The following is a 19,143-nucleotide window of genomic DNA, read 5'->3' on the forward strand; positions in this document are numbered from 1 at the left end:
TTATTTGCTTTCTAGCATCTTCAGGTTTCTGGACTCCTGTCACTCTTTTGTACTTTTTTTTTTTTTTTTAACTATGAAGTGATCTTGTCCCCTGGTTAAAGAGGATACTCTGCCAGGTAGAGGCGGAGGTGGAGGTGGGAGCTAGATGAGGGAGATGGATGAGCACTGGACAGAAGCATCGTGTCAAGCTGAGCAAAGGCTCATGTCCTAATTCTAAACTTTTCTTTGCTTTCTAGGTTGTGTGTTTGAGGGTGTGCAGTACCGAGAAGGGGAGGAATTTCAGCCAGAAGGAAACAAATGTACCAGGTGTTCCTGTGTTGTAAGTACTGCCCTGGATGTTCTAAGGGTGTCCCTTCTGGTTCATTGTGGGTGAGATCCACCAAGAACAGCCTTGAGTTTCTTTACAGTCTTTCCTCCTCTCCCTCCAGATGTGGACCCAAGGAAAAAGTCTGCTGCTCTAGGGCAGGTTTCTCAATCTTGGCACTCTTGCAATTCTGGGGTGGGTAATTCTTTGTGGTATGGACTATCCTGTACATCGTAGGGTGTTTAGCATTATCCCTGGTTATGACGCATTAGGTGCCAATAGCACTTACACCCCTCAGTTATGCTAACCAGAAATGTCTGCAGATGTTGTCACATGTCTCCTGGAGAGCAAGATCACACCTGGTTGAGAATCACTGGTTTGAATGAAGATTGAGGGAGGGAGGCTGGTTTCCCTCCACTGCCTTCTTCTTTGGGAAGATTTGGGTTCTCTCTTCTTTGGGGCAGAGAAGCTTCTGGCTGAGGCAGCTGTTGAGTTATTCAATGTAGTCAGATGGGAAGCAGATGGGGATAAGTGCAGCTTGCTTCAGTGTATTCTGTGGGGCAAGAGAACCTAATCTGAGGCTTGGTCATTTTCACTGGCGGGGGGTGGGATGGATTGGAGGAAATGGCCACTAAACTGTGGATTCAGAGCAGAGTAGGGACAAAGCCATAGACTTGCCTTTCTAAGAATTTTTGACTTGAATTCATATACTGAGGATAGCTTCAGAGTGCTTAGGAATGAAAGAAGAAACTTGGCGTATGCTATAATTTTAAAGGGATCTTTTTAATAAATGTATTTTAAATTTGGAGTAAGATAATTGGTGGTGATGATGGTAATGGTGACGATGGGGAATCTAGTCTTATTCAGTGCTCCAGGTTATTTACAGTAGGGAGTTAGCACAACCATGTATTTTTAAAACTTTTAATCTTTTATAATGAAGAACATATAGTATGCATATCAGAATATTAAAAAAACATACATAGAGAACTTCAGTATCCTAATTTCACCAAAGTAGATTCAAATGTGAACCATCATAAATCATAGTCTTAGCATTTGCCATTGCTCTGCATGTCTTTTCTAAAGTCTTTCCCTCTCCCTACATGAGACATGCACACACAACCTAGACAGTCCATATTAAGGTAAACATGACCAAGAGTGATAGTTTTTGTATGGGGGAAAAGAAGGAAAGAAAGGAAGGGAGGCAGAGAGAAGAGTATATAAAAAGTATGTAATATGAGGTATATAATACCCATAATACTATAATAATATACAAAAATACAAAAGTAATTTCCTGATAAACAGAAGTTTGCATATTCAGACTCAACTGCCATGTTTTTCTCCTCTTGCTAATTATGTTTAAATAGTTTTATGTTATTTTTATGTAAATAAGCCATTAACTGCTGCCCATGTCTTAATTTTATTTCTTCCATGTTGGTAAAGTTTTCTGATAATTTTTTTAAAATTTAGTCTCATTCTTTTGGGTAAATTGAAGAAAAACAAGACACATTTCAGTAGGAAATTTTAAATCTGCATCTGTATGAATTGTCTTTTCCATAAAGGTGGGCCAAGGTTAGGCAGCTAAGCCTCCTTGGAGAGGAAGTTCAGCAGGTGGCAGGAGGATGGAAGGCTGCTGCGGTTTTACTGGTGACAATCACACAAAGTTATCCAATGTTGGGAACTGCGAATGAGTTTAGGAATTATATGTACAGGGGTCACAAACTCAAATGTGCTCAAGGCATTCAGATCTCTTGTGTTTGTAAACACAAGCATGCTGAACAAAACATACCTGAGAGCCAAGTTCAGGTGCCTGGAAGTCCTGCTTCCATTTTCAATTGAAGAAATAAAAATCCAGAAATGTTATTTGCCAAAGCTTTCCTGCTAGTGAGTCTTCTCCAGACATATATTCTGTATCTTTTCTCTATTCCTGTATTTTAATTTCCTAATTTCCTAATCCTGTATTCTTTCTAGCTCTCTGTGTTGCCACCCTTAACGCATAAGGGGCAGTGAATGGCTTTTTCTTATGTTCCTAATGTCAGTTTTTAAGCTAATAAGATAAGTAGAAGAGAGGAGGGAGCTCTTGCTTGGGGATCGGACATTTGTATGCAGGCTTGGATATGAGGAGGGCCCCAAGAGCAGTTTTTCTTTTTGTGGACACAAAAATTTGAGGTGTAAGCTTTGTCTTTTTGTAGCTTGTTATTAAAATAACCTCATTTTTAATATTCTTTCACTTTGCTGCCTTTTGATGTAGTACCCTAAAAGAAAAAAAAAAGATAATGTCTTGGCAGCAAATGGCCCTGTTCTTGAAAGTGATGACTACAGATGTTTGCTTTAGAAGTAACATTGCAAATGTACAGACTGGCCCAGGGGTATGTATGTGGTATCTGTGTGCATATATATTTGTATGTGTGTACGTCTATATCTACAAGTGTATATATCCACATAACTATACAAATCTATATAAACAAGCTTATAAATATAAATGCAAACACACACATTTACATGTCCAAGTTTGGATTCCCCCAGAAACAGGCCCTGAGATAAGGATTTACATGTAAGTCATTTCCTTAGAGAGGACACTGGCAGAGGAGTGTGGTGATGACTCTGGGGAGGGAGGGGAGGCACCCTGGCGAGGGGGTGTCACCAAGCAAGTATCCTTGTACCCAACCAAGCAAGTATCCTTGTACCCGACCAGAGTGCACTCCTGCCGGACAAATTTTGGAAGCCAGTATGAGATTCATGCCTCAGAATTTCCTGCTGAGAGGTGAAGAACATGAGATATGTTTACAGCAACTCCCTTCTACTCCAGAGGGGTATTGATTGGGTACCAACATGAGCCTGCCACTCAGGTGACAAAGTGGCCTCTAGCAGTGAGAGGAAGAAGCACAGGTGCTGGCCATTGGGAGTCTGGCATGCACACTCATGTGGTAAGGGTGAGAGGATGGAGGTGGGGCAGCAACACAGTCAGCTACGGCATATTTGTATTTGTATATGTATATGGCACACGTACACACATGAACTATACGTTAATATTTTCATGTCTCTAAATATGTATGTGTATATATGCATACATACGCATATACCCATATGTATATATGCATGCACATGTCTTTAGAACACTGGACCATCAGTGTTTTCCTTGCTCATGCTGCTGGCCTGGTCTGGAACTCCTTTCTTTTCCTTCTTCACCTGGTGAGTGCTTGAGCTTTCAAAGTCGGTTATCACCACCCCACTGCAACTAACTCGGTGACCACTTCATTCCCCAGATGGTAGCGACCGCAGTTTTCTCATTTGTGTTCCTAAGGCTCTCACTGGCTCTCACCTGCCGTCTTTCCCTTCCTCCTTCTCTCACACGTGCGTGCATACACACACACACACGCACCCACACACACACACACACACACACACACACACACTTCCAGGTACCAGGTTGTAGCTTCTGCATGTCTTTCTAACCTCGCCACTGAGCACTGTGAGTGTTCAGTGTCACTAGTATTCTTCTTTTCTATTGCTGTCTTATGACGTAGGACACTGAAACCCAGTAATCGCTTCTCTTCCAGTGACAATTCTGCCCTTCAGAGCTGACCTGTGCCTTCTTGCCTGGGAGAATCTATTGTAGGTAGATATCCCGTTCTCATTAGGGTTCTGCCTGCCTGGGAGCACCCCATACAGAGTCATGCACATGTGAGGCATCCCCCGTGCGTACTCCATCTCTGATGGATGACTTACCAACTCTCCGAGGTGCTCCTCGCTCTCAAGGAGATATCACATAAGCCATGTGGTGCCATGTGGCTTACATTTTACATTCGACCCTTTTTTGTTTCACTCTCTGAATTTGTGAAAATGGTCTACCCATGTTTTTGTGATGTGGTGACAGGGGCAGACCACCAGAAAAGACATTTCATCTTATTGAGATGGATTCCTTAGATAATGAAACAGATGCCTTGCGCATGATTTTACATCCTCGATTTAGGGCAGGCATTCCAGTATATACGGCATTCCAGACAGTTGAGAGCATGCTAATGTGTGACGATATCTGGGGAGGATTTCACAACCTCTTGCTCTTACTCATTCCAGAAGCAGAGCATCTAACATTTTTAGGTGTGAATATCATCGTGACTCACAGAAAAATGCAGCGCTTTACTATCCCTTGTTAAACTATATAACCCCCATGTACCCATTACATAAATAAGAGAGCCGAGAGAATTACTTCTCCAGAGCCCTAATACTAATCAGGGGGGTGAAAACTGGAGTGCTTCTGGCTGTTCTATAGAGTTGTCTGAGTCATACTGGAGTGCGTTCCCTATGGCACGTGTTCAGTGTGAACAGGTCCTATGCTCCTTTTAAAATGGAAAGAGGAGGATTCTTTCCTAACACAGAAGCAAAGAATTGTTTATAAAGTATACCAAGCATTGGTTAAAGTATACCAAGCAAAGAATTGTTTATAAAGTATACCGAGCATTGGTTAAAGCCTGCATCTGTTTCTTTTTTGTTTAAGTTTGAATTTTTACTACCTGCCTAACTGGACAGCATGCAGTTCCGTTTGCCTTTGTTTGGTCAAGTTTTCAGGGAACAGGATGGTGGCAGTTGGCACAGACATTTCTGTAAAACCCAATGTCTTCAGACTTGTAAGACTAAAGACCAAGGTGCCAATGAGAGATGTTTGTGTTCTCTTTTAGTAAACTATTTTAAGAACCCTATGGGCTCAGCGTTCTTGGAAATTCCTTACCGAAGGGAGTAAAGCCCACAGAGTTGTAGGATACTCTTAAAAGAGTGGCAAGTCCTCAGTCTGCAGAACGAGCCAAATTAACTGGCCAAGATCAATTACTTTTGCTGACAAAGGCGTATTAAGTTCAGAGGATTTTTACTAATAAACATGGGTTGTTAATGGGCTGTCTGTGATGAAGGAGCTGTACTTTATTGGCTCTTAGAAGCCATGAAGTCCATAAACACCTTTGCTCTCACTTACACTTTAGATATTGCAAAGTGCTGTCTCCCAGGGAAAGTGAAACTCCTAAGAAGGTTATTTGGAGAGAACAAAGAAAATGGAGATCTTCATGGTTCCCGTTCCCCTTAGACCAAATTCCTTAAGATGTTCTGCACAGCCTGGCTTGGCCCGACCTCTCCCCAAGCTCTCTGGCCTCATCTGTGGCCCTCCCACATTCTGTCTGCTCTGGCCCCTGGGCAGATCTTCAGGATCCTCATGACTCAAAGCGTGGACCCGACCAGCAGTGTTGGTCTTACCTGAGAGCTTGTTAGAAATGCAGAAGCCCAGGCCCTACCCCAGACCTACTGAATTGAAATCTGGAGTTTAATAAGATCCCTGGAGGATTTACTTGCCAAATAAAGTTTGAGGAGCATGGTCTAATATCTCACAGCCTTTACCTGGGCTGCCTTTTCTCTCCTTTCTTCTCCTTATCACCCCCCATACTTAGCTAATACCCACTTATCCCGCACTCGGAAGCCCAAACATTTCCTTTTTAGGGAAACTCGGTCTGATTCTCAAGATGAGATCAGGTCATGTTGCTAAACCTTTTAGGGCAGCCCATACTTTACTTCCCAAACATTTAAAATGATTTATAATTAGATTTGTTTGTTTGTGACAATTGTATTTGACTCCATGAGGGAAAAATGGTTTGTATCCTTAGTGCTTGATATGTAATGGGCATACATAGTAATTGCTGAATTTATGAACAAATGACTGCTGAGTTTGATTTTCCTTTCTTTCCCCATTGCCTCTCTCTCCACTCTGCTAATTTAGTTTCCCCCTGCACGTTTAGTCTTTGCAAGTTCAGCAGGGAATAGAGAGATGCACATCACAGTAGATGAGCTCAGAAAGGAAGATGGATTTATGTTCAGCTGCTGTAGCACTTATAATAAATTGCTTTGTATGGAATGCAGATGACTTCCCTGGAGAGGTCTTCTCTGGAACGTGCGCCTTAAGCCTCAAAGATTCCTACTACTCATGGCAGCAGGAAGATGCAACCGCAGGAAGCACTTGCCAACTGTCAGGACCACTTGCTGTGGCAGAGCTTTGAAAAGAGAGCGTGATTCGCAACTTTTAGAGTTGACCTTGCCCTGAAGTAAGGGGGAGACATGTCTGACCTCTCCCTGTTCCAGTGTGTTCGGCTTCGGATTGCACTTCCCTACAATAGGAAGCAGTGAGACATCTCATTATTTCTGTGGTCACGTGATGCCACGGCAATCCAAGTTACATATTCCCATCCACACGGCTGCTCCTCCTGCATGGGGACTTGGGACCCTCCATGCCTGAAACTTCTCACAGGGCCTCTCCCTTACTTGTTGTAATATGTGCAATTTGGCACATTTTAGACACAGGCTGTCATTATATCTTCCTTATCCACAGGGAGAAATTTGGCTACATCTGGGCAATAAATTGGAGAATTGAGCAATTATCGAGTGAATTGGATTAATGTGGGCAGTTTATCTAAATGGTGTGGGCCCCAAACCTTCAGAATAGTTTTCAAAAGTAGTCTGAAATGTTGGTATAATTGTTGGAATGTTCTGTTTTGCATTGTGGATGTACCAGCACCCTGAGGACAAAAAGTTCCTGGTTTTGAATAGTCAGTTGAAAAAAAGAGTCTTTTCTTTAAGATGTGGATAGCACTTGACCACTAGGAGGGGCCTCCAACTTGCTTAGAGAAGTAGCTGGTGCTATACTTATTTTTGGCTAGATCATGAGGTTCTGAATCCCGGTGTTTTATGTTAGAATGAATCGGAGCAGTTGTAATCTGTCAGCTAAGACTTCTATTGGAAAGTCTATTGTAATTCTCTTTAGATAGAATCCATAAATGTACAACTGTTGTCATGGGAGTGTCAAATTCTTGGTTCTTGAAAATGCCACCAAAATAACCTGTTTGTAAGGCAAAGCCAAGTTTTTTGCTTACTGTGTTTATTGGTCATTACCTTGACAGAGGCTTAAAATAATGTTTTAGAAGGAAGAAGGCAAAGGTGAGATATTTATGAGCTTTGGGTGGCAGGATCTAGTTTAAGGTGGGTTTTTCACTGTAAGGTCTTGATTTGGAGTGGTATACTGATAGACTCATATGATATACTAGTCTAGAATTGGTGGGAACAGCGAGGCCAGGGCTCCAAGGGGGATCTTAAAGAGTTCACGAGCCTCGTTGAGTTATCTGTATTACTAGTTGAGTACTTTTAAGGAGTTCCTGACATCAACAGGAAGCTTACTTTTTTTGATGTTAAAAAGTCTGGGGATAACTGTTGTATATTTGAAATCCTATTTTAGCCCTGCCTCATGTGTTTTCAGTCCAAATCCTAGATTTTAGTCCCTATATATGTCTTTATTTTTTGTGGCGTCTAAGCTTACTTATGCTTATTTCTTTATATAATTTATAACTGAAGCAGCCTATAAAGTTATTTTTATACATAACATGACAGTTTTTCTAGATGACTGTTGAACATTTATAGGAAAACACATACTTTGAAAAGAGATAGCAAATGTATTGTTTACAGGAGCATTATTGATAGTAATAGCTACTTTTACTGTGTGTATCCTGTGCCAGATACATGTAATGATTTCACATTAATTTTCAAAATTGTCCTGCAATCCAGGGAGGTATTAGCCCCATTTTTTTTTTTTTTTTGGTGAAGAAACTGAGATTCTGAGTTTAAAAGCTTGCCTAAGATCAAAGAGCTAATAAGAATTGAAATCTTGAACTGCTTGGTTATAAAGCCCCATGTCATTTCTCTCTCATCTACCCTCCCTCCCCCTGACCAATCAGTGTAATTTTGAGATATTATGTCTGATTATAGGCATTTGGAAGTGGGAAATGCCATTTGAATCTATGGAGTGAAGAGCAACCAGACATTTTGAGAGAGAAATAATGGTGAGGTGAGCATTTTTGGTGCAATTTTGGTGCAAGAGGTACAAACACAATAAAAGTGTGAATTACACTTCTGTCTCAGAAGTTCACAAGTCTAAGCAAGTTTAAACTCATACCAGATTTCAGTCTTGGGCATTCAGCCTAAGTATATGTCACCATGATGCCAGAGTGGATGAAGAACACATATCTGTTACCCTCACATCGGTTGGAGAACAGAGACACTGTGATCTATAGTGTGTTTCCTCGCCAAGAAATTATGAATACACAAAGAACATGTGATAGTTGCTGGGACAGAGCCAGTCTCACTGCCTCTGCTTCTAAAGAGATAGAAATAAATGTTTATCTGATGGGGCCTATCTATCCCTTGCAGTAGTCACCAACAGAGTTGAAGCAGCAATTGGGAGAGCCTTCTTTAGAGATTATACAGAGGAGTTGGGTTCCCCTGGACATGAGTTTCAGTGGTTCTGTGAGTGGATGTTTGTCCTCTCGGTAGAATGAAGGGGCAATTGTATGATTGCTTTTGAGCAGTTGCTTTTCTCCTATCCATCTAAAAGCAGATGCATTTACATATTTGAGTAGAGTTTGGTAAGAAAATGAGCTCGATTGGTTAAATCTCATCCCATTGTATCCTTGCAAAGATCATTCCGTCAATTTTTCCCCCTCCCTTTTATACTCTTTAAGTTCTGTCACAATGATGAGCCCCCTTTATCTCCTAAAAATCCAGGAAGAATATTGATTTTACTAAATGCTGAAGAATTTCCCACTTGTTTAGCCATTCCTCCTTCCATCTTTTCATCCATCATTTATCTCTACAGCCAGCCAACCATTATTAATTTAACGATGGTTGTCTGCTATGTGTTAGTATATTAGGCACTGAGCACTGAAAGATGAAGATTTCATTTTTATCTCCAGACAATTATAATCTATTGACTTGGATATATTAAAAATACATCCCAAATTGAACCACCCTGCAGAATTTTTCGTGTACAAAGTATAAGATGATATTATATGATAATATGTACCAACTATATAAATTATATAATTTGTATAGAATATATAATTATATATAATTATATAATTATAAAAATTCCAGGTGGGATTCTATCTGACAAGACAGATAGAAACAACTGTACAATTCAAAGATAATCACTGTTCATAGGATTTGATACATTTCCTTCCAACCTTTTTTCTCCATATTTACATATAGTTACAAAGCTAGATAGGATCACATTCTATATGCAGTCTTGTATCTTGGTTATTTTCATTTATCATTATATTGTGAACATATCTCCATCTCATTAAAAAGTCACCAAAAATTGAAAAATATTTTTAATAGCTACATAATATTCTATCAGTATACTATGAATTATTTAGTCATTTTTTGGTATTAAAAAACTAATGCTGTTCTCAGTTTTCATGGTTATGAGTAAACAACAAACATCTTTGAAAATTAATCTTTCTTTGTTTCTCTGATTGCTTTCTTAGGCTAAACTCATAGAAGTATAATTAACGGGTCAAGGATACGAACACTTCTGTGTGTGTGTGTGTGTGTGTGTGTGTGTGTGTGTGTGTTGCTAAAATAACTCATGTAAGTGATGCCCTAATTTCCACCTCAATCTTCAACACACAGATGTCTTGCACCAAGAGTGTTTTTTCATTTGTAAACCTTGTTTTCATTGACATTTTACTTCTGAAACTGAATATTATTCATATGTCAAAGTCTGTTGTATTTTTTCTGTAACTTGTGTTTTTATTTCTCATTTTTCTACCGAGTGCTTAAAGTTCTATTGAATGTATGTATGTATGTATGAAGGATATTCATCTCCTCCTTGTTATGCAAAGGTGTTTTTTTGTTTTTTTTTTGTTTGTTTTTTTGTTTTTTTGTTTTTTTGTTTTTTTTTTTTTTTTTGCAAAGGTGTGTTTTTAAAAGCACAGACAAAAATGCTGTGTGTATAGTTGTACCTTAGTGTGTATGTTGCATGTTGGATACTGGCAGAGTTTGCCAAAAATCCTGTGTGTTCTTCCAATCTTTTCTCTTCCAATCTTGATCCAAACATATTAACAAAATGTGAGTCTACATTGTTACCTCTCAAATGTAATTAATCTGAGATTTTCTTTGTTTAAGCTCCTCTCTTTCCACCTCTGACCCCTTCATTTTGAGACAGTGATCTTCTGTACCTGTTCCTAGGCTAAAGTGAAGCTATTCTTTGAGTTTCTACAATGCCTCTTTCCTAACCCACAGCTCCGCAGTCTCTCTGTCTCCCCACAGGTTTCTCTTTGTCTCGTGGCTCAGAGTGTGAAAGATCCCTCCTGATCCCTTCTCAGGCTGTTATTCCACTGGGACTCTTGTTTCCATCCTTTCCTACCTTCCCTCATTCTGTGGTTTAGATTTTGTTTCTTGTGGACAAGCATAACGTGCCTTACACCTTTGAGTGCAGTGTCTTGCATGTAGGAAACAGTAAATATTTGACTAAATGCCTGGTCTTACACTTTCTGATTGGAGTATCCATGTTCTTGGAAATGAGTTATACAATCTAGAGCCTTCTACTTTCCTACTTGGGACTTTGTTTCAATCTTCAAGGCAATAAGCTACATATTCACGTTTTTCTTTCATTGAGCATAGTGACTTGAAGGGTTTATGATAAATCTGTAGAGGGAAGAGAATCCAATCTAAAGTATTTTATTTTATTCTATTTTAATTTTTAAGTTTATTTATTTTGAGAGAGAGACAGAGAGACAGAGAGAGAGAGAGAGAGAGAGAGGAGAGGAGGTGCAGAGAGAGAGGGAGAGAGGGAGGGAGAGAATCCCAAGCAGGCCGCATGCCCGGTGTGAAGTCCAACGTGGGGCTTGATCTCATGACCCTGAGATCACGACCTGAGCTGGAATCAAGAGTCAGACACTTAACTGACTGAGCCACCCAGGCATTCCAAAAACTGACAAGGAGACTTCTAAGTGGCCGTGTTCAGAGGGAGGGGTGAGGGTGATGCCTCAGCCTCATGGGAGGGCAAGTGTCAGAAAGTATCTCTCTGTGGTGTGGGAGGAAGGGAAAGGAAACATCTATTAATAAAAGTAAAAAGAAATACTCCATTTTGTCAACAAAATAGAATAAAACATCAGTGTTATGATACTTTAGAATATTTCCAGATGTTTTGATCTTTTGTTTTGTTTTGTTTTTTTGTTATTACCACGAAAACTTAATTTTTTGAAAAATTAGTACTATGGGTCTGCTCCTTGTTTCTGCTTTATGGCTCCCCCTCCCCTCCCTGTGCTCTTCCTTCCCTTTTCCTTTCCCTCCTGCTTCCGTTCTCCCTGTCATTTCCAGACATCCTTAAGCTGCTGTGCTTTGATTCTCATCAGTATCTCAGCACGATAGCCTGTTTTAATAAAGTAGGGTAACTCACTTTCATTGCCATCTTGGTCTCTCCTTGAATAACCGTCCCAGAGTTCTGTACACATGAGATATTCAGGAATTATCTTTTGAATGAATTGATTACACATTTTGGCACCTTTTAAATGTCATTCAAATGTTCAATTTGGAGGGTGGCAGTGCTTTTGTGGTCCTGTGAATGGCTTCAATTACCACCATTCCCTCTGAGTGGAATTTTAAATGATACCACTTGTTTAATGTAAGCAGCAATGTGTTGGGATCGCAGGGAGCCACACAGAATATTTCCCCTGCACACATCCAACATTGTCTTCTAAAGCTCATCCCTGAGCCTACACTGAGTCAGTGCAGTGAATCATCCCTTGTAAACCCACCTAAATACTTAGTGTGGTTTAGAAGGTCCAGCTTGAAATATCAAGCAGATTTTGCTATTTGGAAAGGGGACGGGCCTCCAGGATCTGGATGAACCTTCTGTACAAGGAGCACCATGAAATGTATAAACAACCCAAGTTATATCCAGTGTCAAATATTATCTATCACACAGTTCTGTGCACTGCTGTTTTGTTCTAGGGCCTCTTCTGTTCCCTATGATACACATCAGCATCAGACAATCTGATCATGATTAACAGTATTCTATTCCAGATGTCCTATGTGGGGACTTTTTAAACCTCTGAATATTGCTGGAGTTAAACACACACAAAAAACTGCTACTCATAAGGAACAAAAACAAAGGCCATAGTTTGTCCATGACATTCTCTTTAGTGAGGGGAAAAAACATACCTGTTTCATTTTCGGTCTGATTAAATATAAATTTGTAATGTAATCAAACATCAATAAAAGCAGTTATTCCTTACAAAGGAGTATACTTTGGTCATGTTTTAAGAACAAAAATTCAATAATAGAAAAGTTACTTTTTAATTTCAAAATGAGTATGAAGAATTACTCTCACCACATCATTCATATTGATACACATCTTACTTTTTTTCATGCTTTAATCTGACAAAACAAGCTTTAATATACTTTCACATTTTGGTTGTAGGGCTGTGTTGACTTTAGGGTTCTTTTCCCATACCAATCTGAGTTTATGAATGTGATTGGTAGATGACAGGAGTGAGAGTTCTTGACATTGGTGGGAAATGTGTTTCTTTTCAGCTTCAAGTTCAAGAAAAGTAGAGGGAGGGGACTCTTGAGAATTTTTGGTTTTGTTATTAGGTTTTCAGCATCCATAATATTCATAAGCAATGGACGCAGCTGTCTTTAATAACTAAGGCCGCTAACTGAAAGAACAGAACACATGCCAGAAAAACATCAGGCTGTAAGGATTTTTTCCAATGCAAAAATTTTCATATGTTGAAGCAAGATTTCATTTATAACCAAACTGGATGTTTACTCTAAGTTCCTATCAGTAAGTAAAAGCATTTGACTAAGCACTAGGAAAAGTGCAGTGAAGTTTTTGGTATTTTTAAAAGTTTTCCCTTTGCTACTACATTGTTCTGGATAGTTTTAGAGCATGCAGATGTGTCCTGTATCCCTTAGGGGGCATTGTGGTGGGCAAAAGGTCACTGGCCAGGCTGAGGAGAACTGGGGTCCTGTCCTGCTTCTGGCGGGAACGGCTTACTAGAACCTTTTCCGTTCTATAATTTCCCAACTCAGAAAAAGCTCCTAAATTTCCAAGGAAGTAAGTTATTTGATGGACTCTAAATACCAGCTAATAGAATTATTTTTTCTAATATAATAATAGGTCATCATTACATTTTAGAATTTACTTTTTTTAAAAAATTAATGCATTAATTTTTAATTTATTCATAGTGAAACTTGTTCTCTTTTTATACATATTCCATGAATTTTGGCAAATGCACAATTAAATGAGTAGTTAATACAATTATTTTTCTTTTTCAACTTCTTAATGTTTATTGTTTATTTTTGAGAGAGAGAGAGAGCATGAGTGGGGGAGGGTTAGAGAGAGAAGGAGACACAGAATCTGAAGCAGGCTTCAAGGCTCTGAGCTGTCAGCACAGAGCCTGACGTGGGCCTCGCACCCATGAACCGTGAGATCATGACCTGAGTTGAAGTCGGATGCTTAACCAACTGAGCCACTCAGGTGCCCCTAAAATAGTTAATATTATTATAAATTATGTTCAAAGATGCAAAAAGTCTACCTATTGTAGCTATACCACAACTTATATTAAAAAACGAAAAAGATTTTTGACTCCTAATCATAAAGCTTTTCTAAAATATCAAGACATGTCTGGTGCCTCTAACATATCTAGAATGAGGAGCAAGAGGATCTCATCCATTTTGGATCTTGTGAAGGTCTTTACTCATGAAATGTATTTGTGGGTTTTGTTTGCAGAACAATGATTAGAAGTAGAGGAAGCTTTTCTTTTTCCCCCTAACGCAAAGGTAAGACAGTACAACAGGTGGGGAGTGAGAGCCACGAATAGAACTCCAGTTGCGGGGTTCTATCATTTATGTTGCTGAATGTGTAGGTTGTAGCTTATTATACAACCCTAGATTCATCGCTCAGAGATGGAAAGGCATTTCAGTGCCTTGACATGTTTCCACATTAGTATAAAACCAAATGGTATGGGGTTGAGGGTTTTCGGGAAGAGCGTTGAGGTTCTCTAAGGAGAGTCACCTGGCCTTTTCAGCTGTGTTTGTTTCTGGAGAGCTGTGCAGATGTTAAGTGTTGCTTCCTCATCCCAGGTGTTGTCCAAATGTTGGTACAGAAGAGGCTTGAGTTTTCCACAGGGTGCAGTAGCTATGACCGTAATATTAATAGAGTCACGTGATAAATGACAGGTGAATTCGGTATATTCCACCTGGGATCTGGCCTGTGTGCCCTGGTGGGATGACATAGTCTTTGGAATTAATGGGGCGGGGTTTTAATTTAGCTCTGTTATCTCAGCAAATGAATATACTTCTGGGCCCCACTTTCTTCATTCATAAAATAGGGGCCATTTCTTGGCAAAAAATAGCCAGAAACCTTATGTCTTCTTCCTCCATCTAAACATGGTTGCCATAGCAAACAGGACCTACAAGCCTATTCCATGTAGGAAGAGTTTTATGCAAAATGGAAAAGATAAGGTTCTCTTGCTTCTTGTTAAGGAAATAAAATCAAAGATTTCAAAGAAAATTTAGGGCTTGGAGCCCCAAACACCCCCACCCCTATCTTTTTTTTTTTTTTAAATAAAAGATGTCCCAGATGGCTGTCTCAGGATTTCATGGGATGATACATAGTGTCCTGCCTACTAACAGCACTTAGTAGATGCCTTCCTTTCCTACAGGACTGAATAATTTTTAGTCAGAGTCCTTTCAGTGGCAGCCTGTTTGAATTTAGATTTTCGTTTGCATATCATACCTAAATATTTTAAACCAGAGTTTCCCGGATTGGTGTTCAGAGAAGAAACCTACCAGATAGCTTCTTGGTGTCAGATTATTGTCCTTCCTACACAAGGTGGCATGAACATGCTGCCTCTCTGCCTTGAAGCACCAGTACCTTTCTTTTCTCAGAAGGAGACAGTATTCTTCAGTCTGAGTCATTTTTTTCTCTTCATTTAAAGAGCTGCTGAATCTTCTTAGACACCGTGGGAAAGTCTAAGCACTGTTCTAGTAAGATTCCAACCCTGCTCTATCCAGTGGAAATAGAAAGTGAACCACATTTGCAATTTTTGGTTTTCTAGTAGCCACATTGAAAGAAGTTAGAGAGAAACAGGTGACATAAATGTAATAATATACTGTTTTTAACCCCTTGTATCCCAAATATTATCATTTCAATACATAAGCATTATAAAAATATTAATGGAATATTTTACATTCTTTTTTTTCTTTTTTCATACTACATTTTCAACTTCTGGGGTGTATTTCATACCTAAAGCCCTTCTTCTTTCAGACTAGCCACATTTCAAGTAGTCAGTAGTCTTGTGATGAGTGGCTACCATGTTGGAGAGCACAGGTCTAAACAATGATGGAAGGTGCACAAGAAGGTCCCGCATTCACACTCAACAGAACCTTCCCTCCTGCCTAATCCCATCACATGATATTCTATTTCTGGTCTGCCAGGTTGACATTGTGCTAAGAAATCAGGATGAAGTAAAATGGAAGTTAGTTATCTGCTAGAATAATCATTTCTAAAGGTTTGCCTCCCTCTGCTCTGAATGCTCCATTGGTATCCAAATGGTGACCCTACTTTGCTACCAACTCCCTCTGCCATTTGACCCTTCTTATCAAATTGACCTTGTTTATTTTTTTCCCATAGCTTTTTAATTGCCATTGATATCCTTGTTGGTTTTTTTTTTCTCTCTGTTATTCTCTCTCTCTTTTTGACTCCTGCCCTGGTAGAATATAAGCCCTGTTAGGGCAGGGACACTGTTTTGTTCATTGATATATTCTTACTAGTTACAACAGAGCTTAGCACATAGTAGGCACTCAACAAATATTTGCTGAATGGATAAATGGATGAACAATACCAAGGCTTTGACATTTCTAAGAATGAAGAATTCTAATCATAGTATTTACCAACAGTTGATTAAAATTTGAAAGTTCTGAATACCACCCTGCCCAAGATAAATAGCTTAATTTTCTTAATTTGGAAAACACAAATCGTCTATGCATTGGCTTTTTGTCTGGTTTGGAAGGCCCACTAACAGACTTTTATGATGTTGCCCAGGTCAGCTAGACCTCAGTGGGAGTCTGGTTAGTGCCCTCAAACACAGACACTGCTCAATTTTAAATGGTAACTTGTTGGAATGTCAGAACAGACTCAAATTCAAATTTAAGCAGAGTTCTCAAATGCTTTTCCTTCTTTGGAAGTAGATACTTAGGAATTCTCAAAATTTAGGAACTCTCAACTTGAATATTTAATGGGGTCAGGTTGGATTACATCCTCTATCTTTACAAATCTTCAAACAAATCTCTCCCATTCAGTTTCAGCACAGTCCTTGAGAATGTCATGAGCATGTGCATAGGGTCAAGGCTGAATGGTAAGAAGGGCTGTTGTTGTTGGCTGGATCTGTGTGGGGAGCAGCACTAACCATGGGCTTGTGTAGCCAAACAGTGTGATGTGATCCTCTGGCTGCAGAGATCCTGCCAGACGCCCGCATCTGGCGCAGCGGCGGCCTGGCTCTTCAGAGAGGAAAGGCCAGTATAATTTAGAAGCCAGAAAAACTTTCCTTTGTCTTACTTGTTTTTTCTCCAAGAAGCTGAAGTTTTGAAGGCCTCAGCAGGAGAGAAGTCTCCCTGTCCGAGGGGCTCTCAGGATTTTGTGCCTTGAAGTATGAAGTTAGCAAGGAGCTCTCAGCATCTCTTTCCTCTCTCCCTGTCTGCTCGCAGTCCCAGAACATAAAATTGGCAATGGCCATAAATATATTTCACACTAAATTATTCTTTCTAGTAGTGGAGCGGCCTCTTACCATTCTCTTACATGTTCCGAGAGAGGAAAGCGAAACTTTGTCAACAGTCTCAGAGTCAAAACTCAAGATTGAAGTTTCTAGGCAATGAATCCCATTTTGACTTCCCTTTACCCTCCTGGGCACTGGGAACACAGTGGGTTTCATGTGCTGAGAACATGCCATTTGGTGAATGAGAATTTAAAATTCTAAGTTAAAGTCCTGTGGCTAGTTTAAAGCTTGGTAAGATAGTTTTGGATTAAAAGCAACAACCTAAGGAAGGAAGGAAGGAAGGAAGGAAGGAAGGAAGGAAGGAAGGAAGGAAGGAAGGATGAATGAAAGAAAATAAAACCAACAACCTCAGACTTTATAAAGGTATGTCATCCCCCTGTAAAAAAGCGTCAAATATGGGAAGGTTTGTTCTAGAACTTTATTTTTATTATGTAATAATTCTTGTACTTGCAAATTTTTAATGTGTAAAAGGCTTTGCTGTACTTACTGGTTTATACCATTTGAGTGTTTACAAAAGATATAGTTTGACAAGAACTTTTGAATTCATTCAGAGAAAGAATATTTTTCTGAAATCAGTTTTTCCTTTCTTGCGAAGAGCCTTTCCTTCAACTCATTTTATTCTCCAATCCCTTTTTTCTTTTTTCTATTTTCTTTTTTCCAACTTTTTTTCTTTTTTCCATTTTCTATTTTCTAACTTTCTATTTTCTCCTTTTAAATACCTCTTTGGTTTCTCCAACTTCCTCAGAATTTCAAAGGTAACCATGGTTGTGAGTTGGAGACCATCCCAAACTCTCTGGTGGAGGGTGTCATATCCAGAGCTTTGTGCCCAGTATCTTCAAAGTTTTGTATTTGTCTGTCACAAGTTGATTATAATTGTGGTCATTTTTTCTGACCTACTAAATGACCCATTTGTAATTCTTTTCTGTAACAAACCTATGAATTATGAAAAAACTCACATGTTGACCAGTTTGATGAGAGAAGCGATGGGTTTAAAGACAGATTGACCAAATTCTATTTGAAAAGGGGTACTGTGGCTCAAATATCCCAACTTCCTAATGCTTTTATGACTGGCATATTTTAGTGCCCTAAGTAAAATCATTAATTAATTCATTCATTCATTCACTAATTCGCATAATAACAGTTTTTGCTTTGGACCCACTAGAACTGAGAGCCTGACTGTTCTACTGCTGGGAATACAACCATGAACTAGAAAGATAAAAATGTCCACTCTCATGAGGCTTACATTCCAGTGGGGAAGGTAAGCAGCAACCAGGAGAAAAAGTTAAATGTATGTATTCCAAAGAGTGAAAAGTACTAAGGAGAAAAGCAAAGCAGAGAAGGTGGAGAAAGTCGTTGGGGTAGGGTAGATAGTGATTTTAAATAATGGGGTCAAGAAAGGGCTCACCATCACCTCACTAGTGTATTAGTGTATTAGACCCCAAACTCTACCTGTTTGCAACTAATAGACACTTGTCTGTTCAGTGAAAAAAGGAGCTGATAATTAAGAAATATCCAGAGATTTATCTAGACTAAATAATGAATGTAATGCAGGTAAGTGTATGGATTTCATATTGCTTATCCCTTTATGAACTGTAAACTGACCCTTTGAGTTATGGTCATTTTAGAGCTTGCTGTTCTGTTACTTTTTGAGAAGTTGCTGATGCAGCTGAATTTGGGGTAAACATTCTTTTGATATTTTGCCCACAAAAAATGCTTGCACAAAAATGGAGAAATAGCACCATCATTCTAAAGAAACAAACCTGCCATCTTAAGTAATGGTTGAAACATTAAATATGTAGTACTCCAGCAAGAAATGTTTAACCAGAATCTTACTAGGAGGAAACAATCAGACAAATCCAAATTCAGTACTGGCCCAGATTCTTAAAAAATGTGTGTTGTAAAGGAAAATAAAAATTTGTGCAACTGTTCTAAGATAAACTAGAGGAAAGTGACGTGACAGCTAAGAGCAACATGTGATCATGGACTATAGCTCCTGGATTGAAGAAAATACTCAATAGAAATTATTAGCAAAATTGGGAAGATTCGAACATAGACTGTATTTTAGATGATAGTACTGACTGATTAGTTGAATGTGACAGTTACATTGTAGTTATAAAGGAAAAAGGAAAGTGTTCCTAGCCTTAGGAAGTACATGCTTAATTAAGGGTAGGATGTTTACAAATGATTTTAAAC

At 39.2% G+C, this 19,143-nt stretch overlaps 1 protein-coding gene across 5 annotated transcripts in view; it reads left to right on the plus strand.

The window, feature by feature from the left end:
- BMPER (BMP binding endothelial regulator) overlaps positions 1-19,143 on the plus strand; it is a 251,830-nt gene that overhangs the window by 66,888 nt on the left and 165,799 nt on the right. For all 5 annotated transcript variants that reach the window (XM_045052595.1, XM_006929299.5, XM_019825682.3 and 2 more), the window contains exon 6: positions 237-319. In XM_045052595.1, coding sequence (XP_044908530.1) covers positions 237-319 — 83 coding nt within the window. The remainder of the gene's footprint in view (positions 1-236; positions 320-19,143) is intronic.

The sequence above is a fragment of the Felis catus genome, chromosome A2 (assembly GCF_018350175.1).
Source record: "Felis catus isolate Fca126 chromosome A2, F.catus_Fca126_mat1.0, whole genome shotgun sequence".
Classification (NCBI taxonomy): Eukaryota; Metazoa; Chordata; class Mammalia; order Carnivora; family Felidae; genus Felis; species Felis catus.